The 23,616-nt window shown below is 54.6% G+C and overlaps 2 protein-coding genes across 3 annotated transcripts in view; both read right to left on the reverse strand.

Annotated features, from left to right (window-relative positions):
- Window positions 1–987, reverse strand: part of FAM53B (family with sequence similarity 53 member B) — a 79,343-nt gene extending 78,356 nt beyond the window's left edge. Inside the window, exon 1 of the mRNA XM_061403810.1 lies at window positions 903–987. Within this exon, the coding sequence (XP_061259794.1) occupies window positions 903–980 (78 nt within the window). The 5' untranslated portion in view covers window positions 981–987. The remainder of the gene's footprint in view (window positions 1–902) is intronic.
- EEF1AKMT2 (EEF1A lysine methyltransferase 2) overlaps window positions 909–23,616 on the reverse strand; it is a 70,632-nt gene continuing 47,924 nt past the window's right edge. For both annotated transcript variants that reach the window (XM_061403819.1, XM_061403821.1), the window contains one exon: window positions 909–1,158. Coding sequence is in view for 1 of the 2 variants with exons in the window: in XM_061403821.1 (XP_061259805.1) it covers window positions 1,151–1,158 (8 nt within the window). In the remaining variant the exon portion in view is untranslated. The remainder of the gene's footprint in view (window positions 1,159–23,616) is intronic.

Below are 23,616 nucleotides of genomic sequence, written 5' to 3' on the forward strand. Positions count from 1 at the left end.
CCAGGGAAGCCCTGCGGGGTGGATGCGGGTCCTGGTGACTTTCACAAGCTCCTGCAATGACCTGAGACCCACCTGCCCGCTCTCGGCATGGGTACTGGGGAGGTACCGGGGGAGGAAGCCCGCACGAGGTGCTAACGTGGAGTCTCACAGGGGTTGTGAAGGTGCCAGGAGGGGTGCCCCCAAGCCCTGCCCACAGAAGCGGCAGAGAGTCCTGGGGACGGACCACCTGCAAAGCCCACCACTGCAAGAGTGTTCATGCCCAAGTGGGACTGCTTCCTGCTTCCTCAGCACGGGGCAGCCTACCCGCTTCTGAGGAAGGAGGGCTGCAAGCAGGACCGGGGGGCCGTTCTGTTCCTGGTCTAAGAAGGCCGGACCCCCTGCCTCTCTGCTCCAGCTCACCAGCCCTCTTGGTCAGAGAAGAACCTGGTGCAGGGCCGCCAGCACTGGGCCCACCACCCAGGCCCCCAACCACACCCTCCTTTACACCGGCTCCCGCTCCTGACATCTCTGAGATGGCAGCTCTTATTCCGACCGCCATTTGGAGGCCGGGCCTTATCCTGGTACCACCCCCCACCTTCTGGAAACCACCTACCTTGCTGGGTGGAGACCAGGAGGAATGTGGGTCTCAGCCTGGCAGGGGCAGCAGAGCCCCCCTTGGTACTATTCACCAGGGGATGAGGGGGTGGCCTCCCCTCATCGCTCTCCAGAGAACTCCACCTGAGCCAGCTACTTCCTGCTGGCGAGGACAAAGCCAGGCTCTGGGTGACAGCCTGTCGCCCCTGCAGCCACATCTCCCAGAGCTCTGCTCACGGGCCCTCTGGACTTGGTCTGCTAAGCCTGTCTGCTCAGTCCAGAGCCCCACCAGGACATCGGGCCTCCAAATGAGGCCACCAGGTCCTTACCGGCTCAGGGTTGAAGGTCCTGCAGGCCACGGGGTCGGCTCCCTGCTTGTCGAGGCTTTGACTCAGGATCATCACCATGGTAAGGGCCTCAGGCACTGGGCACCAGCCCAGGGTGGGCACGAGCCATCTTCAGGTGGGCAGACGGGGGGGGGGCAGAGGCGACCTCCTGGGATGTCTCCCGGGCGATGACGTCAGCAGAGGCTGCTCCCCATCAGGGTGGGGCTCCTCCAGGAAACAGCGGAGTGAGGTCAGCTCTCTGGAAAGACAAAAGAAAGGCAGAGGGACTCAGGACGGCAGAAGACGGGGGTCCCAAGAAACTCAGCCCCCTCCCCTCCAGGTGGGGACCCTGCTGGGGAATGGAACCGCCTCACCACTGAACTGAGATGCTTTCTTGGGGGGCGGTAGCGGTGGAGGGACATGAAGGCCAGAATCACCTTCCTGGGAGTCCCCATGCTGGCCCTGGAGCGTCCCTAAAGCCAACACCCTGGTGGGCACAGCAGTGACTCTCAGCTCAGCCATGGCACCTTTCTAAGACAGATCTCGGGGTCTGGCTGGTCACAGGGCTACACCCCCAAAGTGTGCTCAAGCCCTGCGACCTCCTAGGTAGAGCTGACCCTACAGACAGCCCAAGGTCGGCTGATGTTGGGCACTCACCCAGCCCACAGTCGAAGCCCATGCCACTGGCCCTTGGGCAACCAGCAGTGACTCCTGTTTTCCACCCAGGTCTGGACAGAAACTACTGGAAGAACTACAAGGACACGTGCTTCCTGTCCTTGGAAGCATCACATTTCCAGAGTGACACGTGGACAGCAGAGGCACCTCCATACCTGTCTCCTTCCTCAGAATGAGCCAAAACACACCACAGCCCTGGATGGGGGGTGAGGGAAGGCCTGCACACACGCCTCTGAGCTCTTAGCAGTTTGGGACCCTCTCTAATCATCATTCTACACAGCCCGGAATATCTCCCCAACCCAGTGTCATCTCCCACCAAGCAAACGCCCAAAAAGTGCAGCCTGCAGCCCATGTTGGGAGAATCGCTCCTTACAAATTAATTCTTGAATCGCTCCTTACAAATTAATTCTTCTGATCCTACCTCTATCCCACCCCTCTGAAGGTTACACCTTCAGAGAAAGTCACAGAGATCCACAGAACCCGAAGATTACCATCAAAAAGTAAAAAAATAAAAAAATAAAAATCATAAAATAAATACATAAAAAGCAGCTCCTAATCTGTAATTAAAAACAAACTGGTCAGCACAGGAAAATGTTTTAGAATCTGCTGCTCTGTGTAAAAATTAATTGCACCCTGGTATTTACTTGCTGTCCAGATCATAAATCATATTTTCCTGTTTACTTCGATTAGACTTTACAGTGGGTGTTATTGAAATTGCTCAATTACAGGCCAGCTGGCAAGCACGGGAAAATTACCTTCTACTGTTCTTCGAAAACAAGGTTCATCCAAAGTGCAAAAGCAGGGAAGGGGAGGGGGGAAATCAATACATTTTCAAAGGGTTGACTGTTCAGGAGGGAGGCCCAGCGGGGTCCCCAGGTCACACCAGAAGACCTGTTTCAAAGCCACATCCATCTAGAAGTGACAAACGTTCTGACCAAGTATCATCTGGCCCAGCAAAGAATTTCAGATCACTCGTCCGAGTCTGGCCAGGAAGCCGAGCCAGGAATGCCCGCCAGCCCCCAGGACACTTGGCTTGGGAGCAGGGGGAAGGGGGGGGGCATGTGTGCAGGAGAGCGCCCGGAGGGGTGCCCTGGACTCCCCCTTCAAAGGCACCCTTTGTGCAGCTCAGAATCAGAGACCGGGCCTGATGGGTGCAACGTCAATTCAGCTCTGGGGCTGCCAACCATCACCCCAGGCCCAGGGTGACCCACCCTCCCCAGGCCCTTCCTCCTAGCAAGGCAGGAGGGTTCACTGGTTATAAACTCAAGTCCTAAGCAGAGCATACCTGAGCCAGAATCCCACCTCTTGAAATGTGCTAAGTGCCCTTTACCAAGTTACTTCCTTTCTGAGCCTTGATTTCCTCTCACCATAAAAGACGGCCACCAGAGCTTGCCTCAGAAGACGGCTGCACTATAAGAAAATGTGAATTCAAGCCGTTTGCATGGTGAGAAGCCCTAGCTCGTTTGAAGAACTGCTCAATAAACAGTAGCCACGGCCACTAGTTTCATGGGGGAGCCCGAGTCCTGATCTCTTCTCAGCAATGGACACCCAACCATCTGTCCTCTCAAAAAATTTTTTAAAAGGCAGAATTTTAAAGATAAAACTTTTCAAAGCTAATGTTCCATCTAGAGGGGACTGGCAATATTATGGTCGATCCCTGTGGTGAGAACAGTAAGAAAGATGCTGTGGAAGTCTTATCACCATGGAAACAAGCTACCCCATCTGATGCTGCCGCTGTGTACCAAGCACAAAGCCGGACAGAGGTGGTGGTGCAGGCATCTCGGCTCTCGTGTCTCTGCTCCCAGCAGAGCCCCTACAGAAGGCCGGAGCACATGGGCAGCAAGATCAGTGAATACCAGAGGACCATGTATTCCTGGAAACTAGAGCAGTTGGAGAAGGCAATGGCACCCCACTCCAGTACTCTTTTGCCTGGGAAGTCCCATGGACAGAGGGGCCTGCAGTCCATGGGGTCGCTAGGAGTCGGACACGACTGAGAGACTTCACTTTCACTTTTCACTTTCATGCATCGGAGAAGGAAATGGCAACCCACTCCAGTGTTCTTGGCTGGAGAATCCCAGGGATGGGAGAGCCTGGGGGGCTGCCATCTATAGGATCACACAGAGTCGGACACGACTGAAGCGACTTAGCAGCAGCAGCAGGGCAGTCAGTAAGCACGGCAGGCGCTGGAAGGAGGAAAGAGGTCCTGCACAAACCCTGTCCTCAGGAGTCGTGGAAAGACAGTGCTGGGAACACAGGCACCACAGCTACCAGAGGCAGACAGGAGGAAGAGGGGGACCCGGGGCTGAGTCCTAAACAGACACCTCTGCACAGGGGCAGTGACGCACAGCACTGCTGGAAGAGACCGGGCGTGGGGACAACCCAGACCGCCACCAGCAGGCGACCGGTAAGAGAAATCACAGGGCCACCGTGTAACGAGTAATGCCACGTCACACGCACCGCGGTTTTAATGGTGATTCTAGTGGTGCCGACGTGACACTCTCTCCAAGATTCACTGTAAACGAAAACAGCAAGGGGAGGAGTGCAGTGTGGCCCCATAACCACGTGGTCCTGCAGTGGGAGAAGGCACGCCTTGAGTGTACAGCCTTACACACACACACACTGTTTGTGTATTTCATCCAGTGCAGTAAGCATATTAACACCTTTTTGATCAGAAAGAAAATAGGTAAGACTTCAAGAGGAAGGGAGGAGGCAACTGGGAAGAGGGAGGCATGAGCGAAGCCCGGCAGCCTGGCCTGCGTGTGGTGGGGGCGGGGGCCGTCAGCCCACTGGCGGCGGGCACACAGGGTATGTGGAGAAGGGCAGCAGCGGCGGGACAAGGGGCTGGAAAGACAAGAGTCATCCCAGACCAAAGGCGCTGCTGCCAGGCTGCGTCTTGCAGCCAGGCGAGGGTCCCCAAGGAGCTGGAGCTGACGGGGCTGACCCGCTGAGACGGCCATTCTGTCTGTTTTCTTTGCGACACCTAGCAGCGGGTCTCGACGACACCAAAAGCGTCACACGTTTCTGGAACCAGGCTGAATCGCAGCAACTTTTGAAATAATCTGGGCACATTCTCAGACCCTGTGAGGCAAATCCAGACCGGCAGAGCCTGGCACCATGTGGAATTCCCTGGGATTCCTTTGATCCGTGGCATGGGCCTGGCCAAGCTCACTGGGGAATGCCAACGCCCGTCCAGGGACTCAGAGCCCAGTCTGAGAACGGGGCCAGGGACTTTTCAGGCAGAAGCCAGGAACTTGACCTTTGAGGACAACTGGGTGCACAGCTCTACCTGAGCTAAGGAGGTGCCCAGGAGCCCACAAGCAACAAAGACCTGCTGAGCTCACCTGTGGGGCACAGAGCCCACCCTGGCCTGCTCGGTCTTCTCTGAGCCCGTATTAAGAACGGCTGCTATCTACTGAGCACTGACTGTGAATCAGGTGCTTTAGCACTAGTTACACGACAGGTGTAACTAGTAACAGTTTACAGACAGATGAAGTAAGCCACCCAGGGTCTCAGGGGTGAGCTCCCCAGCCTGTGCTGCCCACCGGAGCCCACCTGCAGCAAAGCCCCACCCGACCTGCCTCTCCATCTCAAGCGCATCCTTCAAAGCCCCGTCGAGCAACTCCCATACAACCTAGCAAGCGCACTCCTTGGCACGCAACTCACAGAAATGCAAGCTTATGTTCACACAAAGCCCTGCACGTGAATGCTCGTAACAGCTTTATTCATAACAGCCAAAACCAGGAAACAACCCAGATGTCCTTCAACGGGTGACTGGCTAAACAGACTGTGGAACAGACATGCCGTGGGATGCCCCTCTGCACTGGAAAGGGACGAACTATTGATTCCTACTTGGAAGAATCTCCAGGGAATTATGCCGCCTGACCAGTCCCAATCCCCCAGAGGTTAATTACTGCCCAACTCTTATTTATGTAACAGCCGTGAAATGACCAAGGGACAGAATGGAAGGCTAGCTTTAGTTGCTGCTGGGGGTCTGGATGGGCGCTTGGGAAGGTGGGTGGGAGAGGGAGGAGGATGTGCTTATGAAAAGGGCGGGGACCCTCGAGGTGATGGAAATGTTCTGCATCTCGACTGCATCCGCGTCGACTTCCTGTTTGCGATTTGCACTGTCGTTTTGCAACGTGTTAACTGCTGTGGGAGACTGAGAAAATGATACACAGCACTTTCTACGATTTCTTACAGCTACGTGTGAATTTACAATGATCCCAGATTTTAAAAACAAACGTCTCCTTCCAGTTCTATTGATATAAATTGATACCCGGCAGTGTGTAAGTTCCCGGTGTATAGCATTATGGTCTGACCCACATACATCATGAAATGATGACCACACGTTTAGTGAACACATCCCTCATTTCGTAGAGACACAAAATGAAAGAAGCAAGAAAAACAAATGTTTTCTTGTGTCAAAATTTTATTTCAAGACTTTTTTTTTTTTACGTGGACCACTTTTTTAAGCCTTCATTGAATCTGCTGTAATATTGCTTCTGTTTTGGGTTTTTTGGCCATGAAGCACGTGGGACCTTTGTTCCCCGACCAGGCATCAAATCCACAACCCCTGCATCGGAAGGAGAAGCCTCAACCACAGGACAGCCAGGGAAGTCCCTTCTTGGTGTCACACTTTTAAATGGAAAAAGCCCACTCCATCGACGCATTTATCAAAACTCATAAAACCAAACACTAAAGAGTGAATTACACTGCACAGACATATGAAAAAAAAATTTTTTTTAAGGGGCCCACATGGCTGCCACTGCCTGTACAGGACGTGTGCAGGGTAGGGCAAGGATGCGTGCTAAGGGACTGGGCAAGCCTCGCCATCACCCTGCAAGTCACCTGACTTTAGCTTCCTCATCTTTAAAACCAAAGTGAGAACACCTTTGCCCTGCGGGCTGCCGGGAGAATTAGGCTAAGCAAAGGCACGTAACAGCACAGCACAGAGACGGCCCCAGACGTCGGTGCCCACTGCCCAGGGTACCCACGGACAGTCAACGGGCATCAAGTGACACTGCCCGAAGTCTACAAGAGGCCTCAACCCAGCCCCGTGGCAGCCTGGCTCCAGGTCCTCCTCTACCTATCCCTTCACAGCTGTGCTTCCAGCCTCCAGCTCCCTGAGCACGACAGGCTGGGCTCTTCTCATTTCATCTAATTCCCATGAACAGCTGTTGCTGCTAACAGGATTCCCATCTTCCAGATGAGAAGACTAAGGCTCCGGGAAAATAAATCAAGCATTTGCCCAAGATCCTGCAGCCTAGAAGGGGTGATGGCAAGATGTGAATCCAGGTCTGCCTCCTCAGGACGCTTCACAGACAGGCGGTGACTTGGCTTTGTCACACGAGCCTTTCCTAACGAGCAGCTCTCTTGGTTCTGGTTTGCAACCTGCGATGCGCCTTCTGCAAGCCCCTGAACCCAGCTGTCTGATGTCACTGTGGCTGGAGACGCTCAGCTTCTGGGGAGTGGGAACCCTGCCCAGTGCACACCAAATTCCTTTATATATGCAAAAAGTTCTGTAAACTCTCAAATTCTATATAACTCTTCAGAAGATTACAGGAGTTTACCAAACGCTTCTGTAATGCGTTTTGAAGAGCTACCCTTTGAAAAGAAACTGACCACACTGGAACTCGCCCAATTAAATGTTTCCTTCTTTTAATATCCTTATCCTGTGTTTACTACTTGTGCAAGTTAGTTTTATAGCAGGAGAATATCTCACCACCCCAAACACAGGACTCGGAGCAAAACCTAAACATAACCTTGGCCGCTGACAGTGATTTTCCTGATGGCCTGAGCAAGTCGTTCCTCTCACAGCCTCCATGTCCCTCCCCCTCCCGTTAACCAAAGGAAATGGGAGAGAAACAGCAGTTCTGCAAGGTCCTGGAGAAGGCTGCGTGCACTTCTCAGCTTCGGTGACTTCTCAGCTGCTGGTGTGACAGAAGCAATCTGTGGGCAGGCTCTGGAAGCTAATTTATGAACGTTTGAGGAAGTGCATCTTTCAGGGGGCCATGCGGCCTTTTGCCAGATCCCGTGACAAACCCCTGGAAGGGTGGAGAGGAGAGACTGATCCTGTGGCCGCAGTCAAGGTCCACTTCTGCCAAGAGAAGGGAATTAAATCTGCCTGGGGAGGCCTTTCGCTTGCGGCTTGTGTAGCAAAGGCGTCTGAGTTTAAGAATAAAAAGTTAAAAGCTGCCTAAGAACTTTTATCAAGAGCCCATACTTTCCCAGACCGAGCTGATACTGGAAAGAGTCTGCAGTTTCAATAAGAGGACATGCCTGGAGAATGTGTTTCCCAGACGCTGGTGGAACGCTTAAACTAACTCCCTTGGCCTAGGTTCCCAAGTCTTCAGGTCCTACTGAAAAATGACCGATCAAAGAGCGAGGCCTTCACCACCTGCAATGCGCTGACAGAAAAAGAGAGACAGATGATACCTCTTACGTCAATACTTGAACACCAAGGACATGCTCGACACCAAATATCACTGATTTAAGGCAACTCCACAGCAGAGGCAACAGACAGCAAATAATAACCTTTTATCCACCATCTTCCCAGTAGCTTCCTGGTCTGTGTTTGCGGAAATTAACAGGTGATGTGGGGTCTACCTTTAACAGAGCATGAATAAAATGTTAATCTCTCAGTCGTGTCTGACTCTTTGCAACCCCGTGGACTGTAGCCCGCCAGGTTCCTCTGTCCATGGGATTCTCCGGGCCAGAATGCTAGAGTGGGTTGCCATGCCTGCATCCAGGGGATATTCCCGACCCACGGAAGACCCACGTCTCCTGCACTGCAGGCGGAGTCTTTTACCATCTGAACCACCAAAGCAGTGAGGCCCCCAGGCTTACCAAGTCCTCAGAGCAGCCCTTCGAGTGGGCACTGCTGTTTTCCCATTTTACAGAGGGACAAGCTGAGGCCCAGGGTCACCCAGCTGTGAAGGGTGAAGCAAGGATGCAACCACGTCTGATGGATTCCAAAGTCTCTGTCTTAACCACCGAGGCTTCTACTCCAGGATCTGTTAACATTTATCATAATTATCCCACAAATATTTGATCTCTCAAACGGACCAGATACCGAAGTACAGACGCTGGGTTTGCAAGACACCCCTTCTCTATAAGCTCTTCCCGAGGTGCCCCAGGCCACACCTCAACCTTCTGGGCTTAACGACTGAACTGGCACTAGGGGTCCCACCGAGGCAGGGAGTGGGGAGGCGGGAAGGTGGGGGTGAAAGCATGCGGGCACTGCTTCCCCACCCCAAACGCATGGAGGTGCAGCCACGCCGGGCGCCAGGAGGAGGTGAAGGGCCTTCCAGGGAAGCCAGGGTGTCCCCAGGCCTGGGGCAGTGGTGTCGGCTCCCCGCTATATCAGATTCTGAGTCCTTTGGCCCCCATCTCTCTGGGCTGCCACAGCCCACCCTGCCCTTCTCTCCAAGCCTATTTCCAGGGTGCTCTGGCGAGCTCTCCCCTCCAGGCGTGTCGTCCGGGTGTGGACCTGCCTCTGGCCTCCTCTGGCCTCAACAGAGAGCCTCCGACAGCAGAAACCTGATCCGTGTCTGTTCGCGGAGTCAGTAACAGGCTGGGGGACGAGCACTGGAGGCAAGGTCCAGAAGCACTCTCGGCTTAGTCCCGTGCAGGCTGTGGCACGCTGGATGCGCGTGACTTTGCTAAGCTTTGTGATCTGTAAGAAGTCGGCCCCCTCGAGTGGGAAGTTAAGGAAGGAAAGGTCTGCATGCTGGGGCCCCTGAAGACCGAGGTCCCCAGGTGATCGCAGTTCAAGCACAGAGGGGGCCCTCCTCCAGCGCGTGGGAACTGGCTACCAGGCCACAGAACAGGCTCACCTCACTGGGAGGTGCAGTGGCCAGATCATCGAATCCATGATTGAGTCTCATGGGCCCTCCGGCTCCCATCCACCTGCGGCAGGTGAGGAAACTCGGCTCAGAGAGGCAGCACGGCCTGGCTACACCACACAGCTGACTCATGGCTGCCCGGGATTCTGGGGGGCCTGAGCAGTGAGAATAAAGCATCTGCTGTCCTTAGAAATAGCATGCTCACCCCATCTCCGATCCCTCATCCCAGAGTAAGGTGTATCCTTGGGGGTGTTTTCTGCAGTAACTAGAGTGATTGCCATTCCCTGGGCTAGACCTCCAGGTAGTCAAAAGCCGCCAAAGGCCCAGTCTTGGGGGAAGGATGAGCGGCCACACCACCCAGCAGGAGAGGGACCGACCCCATGCCCTGCGCAGAGCAAAGCGGCCCAGGCTCCCTCATGAGGCTGTCTTGATGGAGGGCAAGCAAAACCCTTGCTTTGGTTCAATGAGCTGTTGAACCAAACTGGGACTCTGTTCGCTGGGACTTTACACAGTCACTCTCACAGCACTGGAGGGATCTGCTGGGGTTTTTTGTTTTTTTTTTAAGCAAGTAGCATTTCAAGAGGAGGGGGAGGAAGGACATTATTCAGGGACATGAAAGTGTTGAGACCCGGAGCCAAAACAAATCTGAACATGGGAACGAGACAGCCTGAGCTGCTTCTTGAAACTGAAGCCAGCTGCATGCATGACCTGTCAAGAGCTCATTCATCATGAGAAGTAACTGACAGGCCAGTCTCCTATAAGCATTCCCGTGATCCTCGCTACCGCTGGAGTCATTCTAACCCGCCAAACCCGAGAGAGAGAGAGAGAGAAAGAGAGAGAGAGAGAGAGCGCGAGAGAGCGAAAGAGAGAGAGAGTGGGAGAGAGAGAGAGGGAGAGAGAGAGGGAGACCGAGAGAGAGAGGGAGAGTGAGAGAGAGAGAGCAAGAGAGAGAGAGAGAGAGGGAGAGAGAGAGAGGGAGAGCGAGAGCGAGACAGCGCGCGCGCGAGAGAGCGTCCTATGGACTAGAGTCCGAGGAGCGAACTCAAAAGGAAGGAAAGGAAGGCTAGGCGGGGAGGCGGAGGGGGTGGAGGACCAGCACTTACTGAGGGAGCACAGACTAGACACCGCCTTCTCCTCCAGACTAGGGCGAAGCAGAGAACAGAGGATGGGGAGACAGAGCAGGGGCCCCCAAGATAAGCTACTACATGTTAAGCCACTTAGCCTAAGACGACCATGACCTGTTCTTTGCTCAGACCTATTTACAAGTACAGTGAATGTAATCAAAGCACGGTTAAGGAAACAAAAAAGAGGAGGGGTTAAAAAAAAAAGAAAGAAAAAAAAATGGAACAAGAACAGAGTAACCCAAGTGGCCTCTTCCTGAAGGCGGCGGGGCTCGGGAGCCGAGGGCTCTGGCCCGGCCTCTAGCCCAGCCCCGTTTGCCAACTCACGTCCCCCGCATGGCCTTGGTTCCCTCGCCTGGAAGCCTGGGCCACGCGGGCTCCGTGTCTGCCCAGTGAGCCCCAGCTGTGTGGTTCAGCCAGGTCCTGCAGCCTCTCTGAGCCTCAGTTTCCTCCCCTGCATCATGAAAAAAGGAGCCCGGGGGAGTGGTGACTCGATCAGAGAAGCTGAAGGTGTGTTGTGAGCTGTTGTGAGCGGGCAGGAAGGGCTGATGCCTGCCCTGCAGTCACGCTCTGGCGGCCAGGCCTTGGGTGGCCTTTCCTGTCCTGCTCAGACCCGACCTCCAGTGTTCAAGATCCCGGGAAACCCGGACAACAGCAAAGGCCGAATTCTCACTCGCTGCCGTCGCAAGCCTGAGCCGTGACCTTCTGTACAGCTGAGTGGGGAGCAGGAAGCCACCCCGATACTCCCTGAGGGGCCGGTGACGCCTGGGTTCTGGGGCTGGGGAGGGGGGTTGGCCCCACCCTTCCGGATCTATGGGTGCAAACCGGGGTGTTTGCATAAGCACATTTTCCAAGCTTGGTCCTTAAGCACAGCAGGGGCGCCTGGTGTCTTTCAGTGACATTAACAATGTTCAGGGATGAAGGAAGTTTCTCGGCAGGCCAGGAAGTTAAGTCACTCACCAGTTTTCACACCTTGGTCTCCTACCTTCTGCAAAGGAACATCCTCCCCCTCAGCAAAATATTTATGGATTTTTGGTGGGCTGGAGGACCCGCCCCCAGCCAGGCTGCAGGCACACCTCCGAGCCAGCGCAGCTCGGGCAGGGAGAGGCGGTCCTGACCCACTCCAGCCACACCAGCCTTGCCCTGAAAGAACCCCCGGCCGCCGAGCGGAGCACAGAGTCCCCCCAGCAGCAGCCGGCACTGGGGCCACAGCTGGAAGGCAGCCCCCCTCTATCTCAGGGGCCCCCCGCGGTATCACAAGTGTCACCCTGGAACAGGGGAGGTGACGCAACAGTAAAGGACTGCTAGGGACGTGAGAACCAGGTCTCCCATCTGCCGCTCGCTCGGGAGGTTACACCCTGACCTCATCTTGCGGACCAGGGGCCTCACCCTCCTGAACCCACTGGTGTCACAGGGTCTGGTGCAGAAATGAATCAGCCCAGCTAACCGATCTACCCGGAGGCTTCCGCCCTCCCCTCTGCCCCTCGTGCTGCAGGCGCCACTGCATGTTCGAGAACACCGTCAGCGGCCAAGACGAAACTCTTCGGGGTCCGTCGTCGTGACAGGTACCCTTGAACTTCAGGGCACCTCACAGTCAACATTCTCCAAGCCGTGCCTCTGGTGCCTCCCAGGGGGCTTCCGAAGGGTGGGCCCATCTCCACCTAGATGACGCTGACATCAGCACGAGGCAGAGAGAGCCACTCTGTGAACAGCAGCCACCTGTCGGCACAGGCAACACCAGACTCTCGAGGAGGCGGGAGAAGGGCTGAGGCCCGAACTCACAGCAAAGCCCAGAGACTCGGTTCTGAATGATTTAGAACGGTTCAGGGGCCAAAGGCAAGGAGTGGCTGTTCTGGGTCTCGGCTCCTGTTTCACCTTCCGGCAGGGTGTGGGGCAGGGGAAGGGAGGGGCGCCTCATTTGCAAACCCATCTCCACTTCCTCTAAGGGCCAGGGTGGATGTGACAACCGGGCTCATAAGCACAGCCCTCGAGGGAGTTAAAGAGGAAACGGCAGGGCCAACCCAATTCCAGAAGCCCTGCTGAACGCTTGCAGGGCCTCTAGTGTATCCTGACAGCTCTAAGGGCGACTCCGAGAGCCCTGAGAGGCCTAATCCAACCTCGGGAGGTGAGGAGACCACCTCCTTCGTCAGAAATGGCTCGGGCCCCGGAAGAAACGCAGGTTCATTCCACATTTGTCCACAACATGCCCCAGTATTCCTGAAAACCTGCAGACGTGCCAGCGGCTGCTGTCGTCGTCGCGTTACTGTCATCGTCCCCTACCGGGGCCAGAGGAACCAGGGTGTGGTGCAGACTTGTCCGACCCTCAGGAAGCGCATTTCACTAAGTCAGCAGCTAAGCTCTACAGCCAGGCCTCAGAGCACCTCCCAAACCCGCCAGCTGGCCTTCGCCCCACGTAGAAGGGGCCTCGCCCTGCTCAGGAGCCTCCTCTGGAAGAGATGCCAAGCAGGCACGAGCAGGAAGGGGCAATGCCTGCCTCCTTGGCCAGGAGGAAGCCCCAGGGTGGTGAGTGTAAATTATCAACGTGCTCAGAGTTATAAATACAATAATAAAACTTTTTTTTTTTTTTAAAGAAGTTGTCAGACTGAGTAAGAGGACAAGATGAGACTGGATGAAATTTAACAGGTCCTTGGACAGAGGTCAGCGTTTGACACCAAAACCAAGTTTCAGGTGCTCTGGGTGAACAGTTAACAGCAGGCTGTCCTCCCGGGAAAGCCGGCTGGGACAGGGTTGTGCTCATTCACCCCACAAGCCCTTGTCCAGCGATTGCTTGGTGTCCGCAGGCGTTGAAGACAAAAACATATGTAAGCCACAGGCCCTCCGTCCAGAGAAGTAAATAGTATTAACTGATGCATGAGTGAAATAGAAAGTAAAATGCACTAAGAGACGGAGTACATTTTAAAAGACAAATGACAAGATAACACACCTGGGTGCGTTCAAAACTGGGCGTCAGCACCTCTATGGGGTGCATGCAAAGCCGCGCTGGGGTCTCCCCCCCATCACCCCTAAGACATGATAACGTAACTGGGCCTTCCGGAGTGCAAAACTGGGCCTCATCACCTTTATGGGGTGCATGCAAAGCCATGCTGGGGTCTCCCCCCCACCCTTCGGTGGGGGGGTTTTCTTCCTGAACAGATTATTGTTCACATCAGTTATTAATAAACCAACAGAATACTCGCTTGAGTCATGATGCTCATGAAGCGCAAAGCCCACCGCGTGCCCAGACGCGGCATTCACGCCCACCAGGCCCCAGTAGCCAGGGCTGGCAAAGCCACTCTGCGGGCCCCGGGTCTGGCCTCGCCCAGCCACTGAACAACACTGGCCACACCCAGGGGTCAGTGGCACTCACAAGCCCACAGTGGGTCCCACTTCTCAGAGGGGTCAGATACAGGAGGCACCAACAGAATAAAACAGTTTCTCCCCCAGACTTTCAGCCCAACCCAATTTAAAAGTCACCTGCCTTCCACAAAGCGGAACAAAAGCGAAAACATAACCTGGGCAAACATGGTCTGTGCCCTGCTACTGTCAACCAGGCGGCCTTCCCCCTTGAGCCTCAGATGCCAAATTAATCTGCCCTACAGATTAGTCCTGCTCGGGTGCAAAAAATATGCATCTTCAGCATAGATAAGACGGAAAGCAACTTAACTGCCTAACAGTAACGACAGGACAAACAGCTGCCCAGACATCCATGCAAGGGACAATATGCAGCTTTTCAAAAGACTTGATAGGTACCAAGAGGAAACCATCTTCCAGTCCAGTGCTAAGTGGAAAAGCAAAGACAGTGGACACAGCAAGCTCCTATTTGGGTAAAACTAAACTTTTGTAATCGTAATATAGAAGGATGCAAAAGAAACAATATGAGGGGTCTTTGGGGAGAGGAAGTGGGTGGCTGAGAACAGAGTGGGGAGGAGGCTCTTCACGGAATACCATTTTGCATGTTTTGAACTTCGAAGGTGTGTACGATGCAAAAAAACATATAAATGTTTAAAATCAAAAGTCTGTATATATTTATATGTGGTTGCACATCAATGGAATATCTCTGGGAGAATAAACAAAAAGGCAACAGGAGCTCTTCCAGAGAGAGAAGGAGAGGCCGACCAGGGAGACAGGGATGGAGGCAGGGAGAGTTCTTTTCACAGCTGAGTTTGTACCCAGTGTATATATTGTCTATTCTTAAAAATTACATGCACACACTCACACAGCTGCCGGTAGTTACCCAAATAACCCCCACGGTTCCACGTGTCCCGAGCTTTGCTCACGCTGGGCTCTCTGGTTGCTCGCCTCTTAGCCTTGTCCACCTCCAGCTGAGCTCAAGACCCTCGGCTCTTAAGACTCAGTTCAGGTGTCTCCCTCTCCAGGAAGGCTTCGCCCACCCCACAGACGGAGAATCAAAGGAGCATGAAATGAACAGGCAGTGTGTCCATCTCCCCCGCAGGCTGTGAGCTTCAGGAGGGCGAGAACCCACCACGGTCCCCTGAGTCGCACGACCTCACACGGACAGCTGCTCAGGGAAACGTTTGCTGAACCCAAAAAACACATTCGCTCCATTAAGTTGGGTCTCGACTTTCCTGATGCCAAAAGCTATTGAAACCTCTCTTGCTTGTGGGGTTTCCCTGCAGCTATCAAAATTCTGCTGTTGGCACTAATTCAAAGCATTGCACGAATGCTCTCCTGGTCCACGGAGAGGCTGGGCTCAAAGCTGTTTAGGTTCCATGGCAGCAGAGCAGGAGCAGAGCGTGTGGTCGGAACAAAATCACTCTCTCTGATACCACTCACCTCCTAGAAACTTGCAAATACCCATCAGGAGGCTCCCTGGGCGGGCTGGCAGGTTGGCAGGCGGTCCTTCACACACCCAATCCCAGGAAAACCTCAGCCCAGGGTCCTTCCCTGTTGTTTTTTTTTTCTCCCCCAAGTTCAGCTTTTAGGAGAACGCACCTGACTGCACTCAGGGCTGGCAGGGAGGCAGCACCCCCAAATGCCGGCGTCCCCTGAGAAACTGGAGGCCTGAGGGCTGGCAGCCAGCACAGTGAGCAAGGAGGGCCAAGGGGCAGGACCGCTGGGGAGAAGTCAGATGCGCATGTGACGCTGTGCTCCTGAACAAAGGGCAGCTTCTGAGGGGCTCTGATTCAACAGGCAGGTCCTACGCACACCCTGCCTCCTCCTCCTGGTACAAGGGCTGCGTCCCCCATCCCACACTGCCCGGGCTGGCCATGCCAGGGTCTGAGAGAGGAAGGCGGAGGGACCCAGCCAAGCCGTCACACACCACCTGTTGCTCGCAGAGGTATACCGCAAGGCACACCTTGGAAGAAAAGCCACGACAAACCTGGACCGTGTACTGAAAAGCAGAGACATCCCTTTGTTGGCAAAGATCCGTATAGTCAAAGCTACGGTTTTTCCAGGAGTCATGTATGGTTGTGAGAGTTGGACCGTAAAGAAGGCTAAGCGCCGAAGAACTGATGCTTTCCAACTGTGGTGCTAGAGAAGACTTCTGAGAGCCCCTTGGACTGCAAGACCAAACCAGTCCATCCTAAAGGAGATGAAGCCTGAAGATTCACTGGAAGGACTGATGATGAAGCTGAAGCTCCAATACTCTGGGCACCTGATGCCAAGAGCCGACTCACTGGAAGAGACCCTGATGCTGGGAAAGATGCTGGCAGGAGGAGAAGGGGACGACAGAGGATGAGATGGTTGGATGGCATCACTGACTCAATGGACACGAGTTTGAGCAAGCTCTGGGAGATGGTGAAGGACAGGGAAGCTTGGTGTGCTGCAGTCCACAGGTTCGCAGAGTCGAACACAACTGAGCGACTGAGCAACAGCAACAACACCAAGTGCCCGGGCAGACACGTGCTGCAGCACAGGAGTGAGCTGAGGCCCCAGACGGGGAGGCCCAGGTCTGGACAGGTGTCCTAGAGGCAGCGGCAGGAATGTCAGGCTTCATGGAGACAGGGTGAGGCCATCTCCAGGAGCAGTCAACTGGCGACACATTCCGTACGACAGGGAGCTGGGGACAGGTGAGGCCCTTCCCCGCTTCGGCAGAAGGAGCCCCATGCTGCCCAAATGGGCACGTGTCCGGCTAACGCCCACAGCCCTCTCAAGCCTCTGGAGGGTGGGGGCTCTGCCATCCAGGGGTGGCCTCAGCCGCACTGGCCTCCCCACCCCTGGCCTGGCCCCACCTCTCTAGCTCTCGGTGGGTGGGAACACCAGGCCAGCAGCTGAACCACGAGGGGCACCCGCCAAGCAGAACCAGAGCATCCTGAATGGGCGTCCCACGCCACCCCCTTCCATAAAACGGCAGCAGGAAGATACACAGGGTGAAACAGCTTCTCTGCTCTCCCAGCGCGCCAGCAGCCCAGCTCCGACCCACGCGGCTAGCTCAGCCGCCCACAGACAATACAGCAATTGTGCTTGCTCCCAGGGGAGGGGGGGCGGCCACGCCCTGCCCCACGTGAGAATGTCACGACCATCCCGGACTCCCGAGTCACAAATATGTGATCAAGGCCTGTGCCGAGCACGCGCTCACCACGTGTTTGTGTGCCTATGAGAGCACAAAAGCACAAGGGCTCACGTGCTTCAGCTGCTGGGGGCCTGGGTCCGGGGACAGCAGAGAACGGGCAGCAAGAAGCGAGTCCCAGACACAGCACAGAGACGCTTCATTCAAAACCATGACTGCTTTATTGTCCCCCTAGTTTTTGAGGGGAAGTAGGGGCAGGGAGGTGGGGAAAGTGGACACTTCTTTACAAAACAAAACTGCACGGAAAACTGCGAAGTGAGGCAAGACTGATGACTGCCATCGCGTCCAGCTACTCCATCGGAGGCTAAAGACAGACGGGAGACAGGCAGTGATTTCAGAGTCACACGGGAAAACTGAAAACCAAAAATGAGGTGAAATCCATCTTCGCAGGCAGGCAGCCGCCACTGACAACAACACTGATTTCAGGACACCTGAGTCAGAGGGCGCCTCTGCCTCAAGACTGATTGATACCTGCAAAGTCGTGGGAAGCAGAGGCAGAGCATGCGCGTTGTGAGGGGACCAAGCTGCCCGCGAGGAGCCAGGTTACCCAGCATCTCCGTGCAGATGTTAGCTCAGCCCACGCACGGCCTTTCCTTGATGAGACAGGGTAAAATAAACCTACCTGGGGAACCAAAACTCAAAAGATCCCATGTGCCATAACTAAGGCCTGGCCACCAAATAAGTCAATAAGTATACTTTTTTAAAAAGATGCAAAGCTTTGTGTGTTCGTCTGCAGAACAGCAAAGTAAAAAGGGGATCAGAGTCACTGGCTGGGAACCACACCCTTGCTGGGGTGAATGCTGGAGCCTCTTTCAACAACGTGGTTACCAGGGCAGTGGTTCTCAAAGTCCTGGTCCCGGGACAAGCAGCAAGTTGCTTCACCTGGGAACTTGTTAGAAATGCCAAGTTTCACTCCCCACCCCACCCAGAGTGAATCAGAGACTCTCTGAGCAGAGGTCAGCAATCAGGGCTTTAACAAGCCCTCCAGGTGAGTCTGATGCTCCTGGAAAGTTTGAAAACCCATGTTCTACTTGATTTGGTCCTTAGAACTCGGATACTTGGGAGGGGAGGACAATTCTGCAGATGAAAAAAATGGGGTCCATCAAAGCTGTTGTTCAGTCCCTAAGTCACGTCTGACTCTGTGACTCCAAAGACTGCAGCACGTCAGGCTTCCCTATCCTTCACTATCTCCCGGCGTGCGTGCTAGGTCGCTTCAGTCACGTCAGACTCTTGGTGACCCTATGGTCTGTAGCCTGCCAGGATCCTCCGTCCTTTAGATTCTCCAGGCAAGAATACTGGAGTGGGTTGCCATGCCCTCCTCCAGGGGATCTTCCTGACCCAGGGATCGAACCCACGTCTCTTATGTCTCCTGCATTGGCAGGTAGGTTCTTTACCACTAGAATCACTTGGAAAATCCACTATCTCTCAGAGTTTACTCAAACTTATGTCCATTGAGTCGATGATGCCATCCAACCATCTCACCCTCTGTCATCCCCTCCTCCTGCCTTCAATCTTTCCCAGCAGTAGGGTCTTTTCCAATGAGGCGGCTCATCAAGAGGCCAAAGTATTGGAGCTTCAAGCATCAGTCCTTGCAATGAATATTCAGGGTTGATTTCCTTTAGGATGGACTGGTTTGAGTCTCATGCAAATGTCCATGAGGTCAGAAAGGGGTGGAAGGTCTAGGTCCCACTGCCAGCACTTCATCTGGGCCAGGACGTGGGAACTTAGATAAAGATGACCCAGTGCTTGTCCTTGAGGCCCTCCTAGCAGTGCCTAGAATGCTCTCAAGAATACCAGTGGGGGCAGGGCCTTTGGGGTCCTTCTCAGGAGTCTTGGCCCTGGGGGGTCGGGGGTTGGACAAAGCCCACAGGCATGGAAGGAAGCCACTGGCTGGGAGGGGAGGAGGAGGCAGATGGGGAGGCAGAATATCTGCCACAACAGGAGGAAAAAAATGGGGATGAAGAAAAAAGAGTAAATGAAAGGAGTGACTGATACTAAATACCTGGAGGAATACAAGAAGAAAAACTCAATTCCTAGGGGAAAAAAAATAGAAATTGCCATTTGGAGGCTCTTTGCTTCCACTTGGTTCATTGAGTCTCTGTCGAAAAGAATAAGCTGAGAGACTCTGAGAAGCGTGTTCTCATTTACCCTGAGAAATTTTTTCTCTCTCGACCACCAGCAGAAGTTATCTACTTGATACATAGCAGCTAGACTGCCTGTCAAGATAATTTAGAGATTAAATCTTTGTTTAAAAAAAGAAAATCCTACATCATCTATTAAAACCATGGGAGCACTTTCGAACTAAGAAGATTAAACTGGGTGAAGCAACTGAGTGTGACTTTAGGGGCTTTGGGGGACAGAAACGATCTGCAGGGCAACCGGGGGGAACCCCAGGCTAGAGACTGGCTTCCAGGAGTCAAGGGTCATTTTTCACGGAGCGGACTGGGGGTCGTGCGGGCAGGTTCAATGGGAGCAGCCAGAGGGAAGCCTCACGGAGATGAACAGAGCACTTCCCTGGCTCATCTCTGTCAGTTTCCTTGCAGGTGGCACAACCAGCCAGATAACAGAGGGAATGACTGTGCACTTGGGCATTTCCACCACCGCGCACCTTGAACCATACAACCCGGGGAACCAGAAAACCTAAACCTGCCTTCTGAAAGGCACGTCCACTCCAGTGATCTCAAACATCTTCCAGAGCCAAGCAGGGAATAGAAACAAGTGAAGCCTAATGGGCAGGAACTGTTTTGCCGAGCAGGGAGCCCCCGGGGGGCTGGATGGCTGGCTACCCCTGCCTGGCTGTGGGCGGGGGAAAGAGGACCCAGGATAATACTATATTAAAGATCTTCTGATGTGTCAGAAAAAGCTGACCATCTAGACTTCTTTGTACAATCTTGGTTTTTAAATGTTGTCAAGAAATGCGGAAGTGCCTAGAGCACCCTGGGGGCCAAACAAACTCTGCCAGGGGACCACATCTGGCCCCCAGACCATGGGCGCACAGCCTCTGCTCTAAAGGACACTGACTACTCAAGCTCCGAAGTCACCCGGACAACCGCACTTCATCTCTGTTTCAAGAGCCTGATGGCTGCGCCCTGAGTACCCCACAGTCACGCATATCCATCTGTATCACTCCTGGCTGGTTCTGAGTTAGAGGAAGCCCTAAAAAGGACTAGAAAGCGCAGACTGTCTGAAATTCAGAGCACACCAGGGCAGCACCATGACGCTCGCAATCCCTAACGGCAGAGGCCTGCCTTCCCAGCCGCGTGATCAGAGAGGTGCGTGAGCTGCGGTCTTACTGGGAGCAGAGGACGGCCCGGGTCTGGCCCACCCTCACTGGAAGGGCTCCCTTCTAGCCTCTCCCACAGTGGGGTATTAGGGAAGGGGGGCTTCCATGCCAAGTTCTTTAAACAAATCCAAGTAAAGCCGGCAGACGGAAGAGATGGTTCTAGAGCCCCAATGCCTACACGTGGCTGGCTTCCTCGATCACAACTCCCGCACAGAACACAGGGTTCTGTTTTGATGACCTCTATGCAAGATACAGAAATGAGACGGGGGTTTCCTGCTTCTGATTTCAAAACAGCCTGGGACAAATGAAGCCTTCTTGTACCACAACCACATATTCAGAAGGACAGCTCCATCAAGTAGGCTTTCTTAAATGTCAACCCACAGAGCAACCTACTTCTCTTCCCGCAAGCCATAAGACAGTGGTGGTGGCGGGGTTCAGGGGGAGTGCTGTCCAGAGAAGAAGAGACTCCTCTTGCAGATGGTGGCACGGTCCCCAACGAGGGATGGCACCGGGTGTGGAGGAGAGATGGGCTTTGGAACAGAAGAACTGGGATCCAGCCCGTGAGGATGGGCCTGCACTCGGATATGCCCGCAGCTCAGTCCCCTCCTGTGGAGTGGGGCTCATAAGCCAACAGCCAATTGCCTGGGTGACCAGCAGACAAAATATAGGCGCAGGGCCGACACACAGCAGGTGCTCACCCAGCACCAGCTCCCTAAGTAACGAGCCACTTCCACGGTGAGGTGCTGTACCAGAGTTCTGGGGGACACACATACTGCCCCTTTCTGGGTGGTGAGACCAGCGGTGAGCAATCCCGGGCACAGCCCAATCTGCCAATGTTCTCAGGCCCCCACCAGCCTTAGAGGGCAGGCCCCGGAGACCATCCTGAGTGGCTGGCTAGAGGCAAGCCGAGTGTCAGAGGAGGGTACGCAATCAAGCCTGGGCTTCCAGGGCTCTTGCTGCGTGTCCTCTTAACCCCAACTTCCTCCTCACCAAGCGCTTCTTTCACGCAACTTTCTGTGGCTAAATGCACCAGGCTTATCTGGTTTCCTCCCTTTTGCACTCTTGCCCAAAGTCCGGGAAACTCCCCCTGATATCTCAGGCTTGCATTTTGGAGATGTTTTCATCCTGACGCGAAGGGAGCGGGCACTGTCTAAGCTGGGCGATGCGAGCAGACTGGACTCATGGAAACCCAACGTGGACAGGCCCAGCCGTTCCCAAGGGCACAAGCGGACCGGACTCCTGACAACGCAGCATCTCGTGAAGGCCGTGAGCCCCAGCCTGGGACAGCTCAGCGGAAAACAACCCCGCGGCGTCTCTCCACCTCGAGTCCACCAGCGTCCAGCAGCGCGGGGAGGCAGTTCCAGCAGCAACGCATTTACAGTCAGGCCCCACGCACAGAACTCACATCCACGTTCCCCACATTTGCTGCCCCACCTCGGAATGACTCTACCCCTAACTAGCTTCCAAAGGGACTGGGAGTCAGCGAATGTGGGAATCAAGCAAGACAAGAGCTACAGTTCAGCCAGCTCCCAGCTAGTCAACAGACTGCCCCAGCGCTGCAGCTGATGGCATTTTAAGGAGAAAGCCACATGATGCTGGCTAGTGGCGGGGCCTGGAACGTCTCCTCCTTCCTCATGCTACACAGAAGCCACCGTTCTAAATGAATAGACAAGTTCCTCATCTGTTGCCCATGGAAAACACGGCCATTCTATCAAAACAAAAACGTGCCCAGCCCAGCCCAGGAGGAACAGTGATACGACCCATCGGGTCCAGGTGGTCTGGAGCGGAGTGTGATCGGAACACAGGCAAAGGGGGATTTCTGTGGACTTCCACAAAGCCCAGCATGTGTGTACACCTGCGTATGCGCGCGCACACACACGCACACGCACACGCACACACACACCCCCAACGGGGGGAAGTGCTGGGCACAGCAGAGCTAATGTAGCCACCGGCCCAGGTGAGCCAGGAGCCGGGGGTAGAGGAGCTGGGGTCACAGGCTGGAGAGGTAGGGCTGAGGGGGTCCTCGCGTAGCCACTGGTCACCTGGAGTTGGGCACCATGGTCTGCATGGTGAGGGGCTTGCCCACAGTCACAGAAAAGGAAGGTCTGGGGGCAGCTTCTCCACTCCAGGCCGAGGCCCCCCTCTGTCGCATCACACATTTCTCCATCACCTCTGAGTCAACGAACTCACTCTGCACCCTATGTTTTAGGGCCAGGGAAGCCTGTGTCCTTTCTTTCCCTGAGGTGCCTCCTCCATCCTTCCGGTTCCCTCACACACTGGGAGACGGTCTGGGCTTCCCGGGTGGCTCAGGGGTAAAGAATCCACCTCCCAACACAGGAGACGTAGGAGACTCAGGTTTGATCCCTGGGTCCGGAAGATCCCCTGCAGAAGGAAATGGCAGCCCCACTCCAGTATTCTTGCCTGGAGAATTCCATGGACAGAGGAGCCTGGCAGGATACAGTCCATGGGGTTGCCAAGAGTCAGACACTATTTAACACACGCATGAGAGACTAGGTCTAGCACACTTCTGCCCCTAGAACGTTCTGTGCCGCTGGGCTAAGTTTTATATGTGCGCCTTTCAACAGGACAGTGAGGAACCGCACACAGCTACTGAGCATGTGATGAGTCGTTACTGCAGGTGAAGAACTGAATTCTTAATTCCACTGTTTTAAATTTAAACAATCATAATTGTGTCAATTATCCCTCAATAAAGCTGGAAAAAACTTTAAGCGGCTACCACGCTGAACAGCACAGGTTTGGTATACAGACCCATCCATACAGGCAGTGGGTCAGCTTGTTGTTGTTTTTTCTGTAATAGGCCGGACAGTAAACGTCTCGAGCTCTGCAGACCATACAGTCTACCCCACCGCCTCCCGTGACATCGCCTGGTCTCCCCACAGATCCACCCAGACCCCAGGCAGACGAGGCCAGCCTGCTCTTCCTCTAGCAGGTGCAGGCAAAGGGCTGGCCGGGCATCCACGCTTCAAAGCTGAGGAGGGCGCCAGCAGGCCAGGGGCCCTCAGGCCGACCCAGAGCCTGTGCCAGGCTGACCCTGCTCTTCAGAGGCTGAGCTGAGAGCTCTGGGCCACGACCAAGAGCAGAGATGTCCTGGGGTCTTTTCTGCAGCCCTCGGGACATACCTGAATCTTTCAAAAGGTTTAAAAATCTGACACTTTCCGTTTAAGCAAATTAGAACCCCATCACCTGCGGACAGGCCACCCCCTACATGCCTCAGCCGGCAGTCCAGGTGCCTGACGGGCGT

This window comes from Bos javanicus, chromosome 26 (genome assembly GCF_032452875.1).
Source record: "Bos javanicus breed banteng chromosome 26, ARS-OSU_banteng_1.0, whole genome shotgun sequence".
Classification (NCBI taxonomy): Eukaryota; Metazoa; Chordata; class Mammalia; order Artiodactyla; family Bovidae; genus Bos; species Bos javanicus.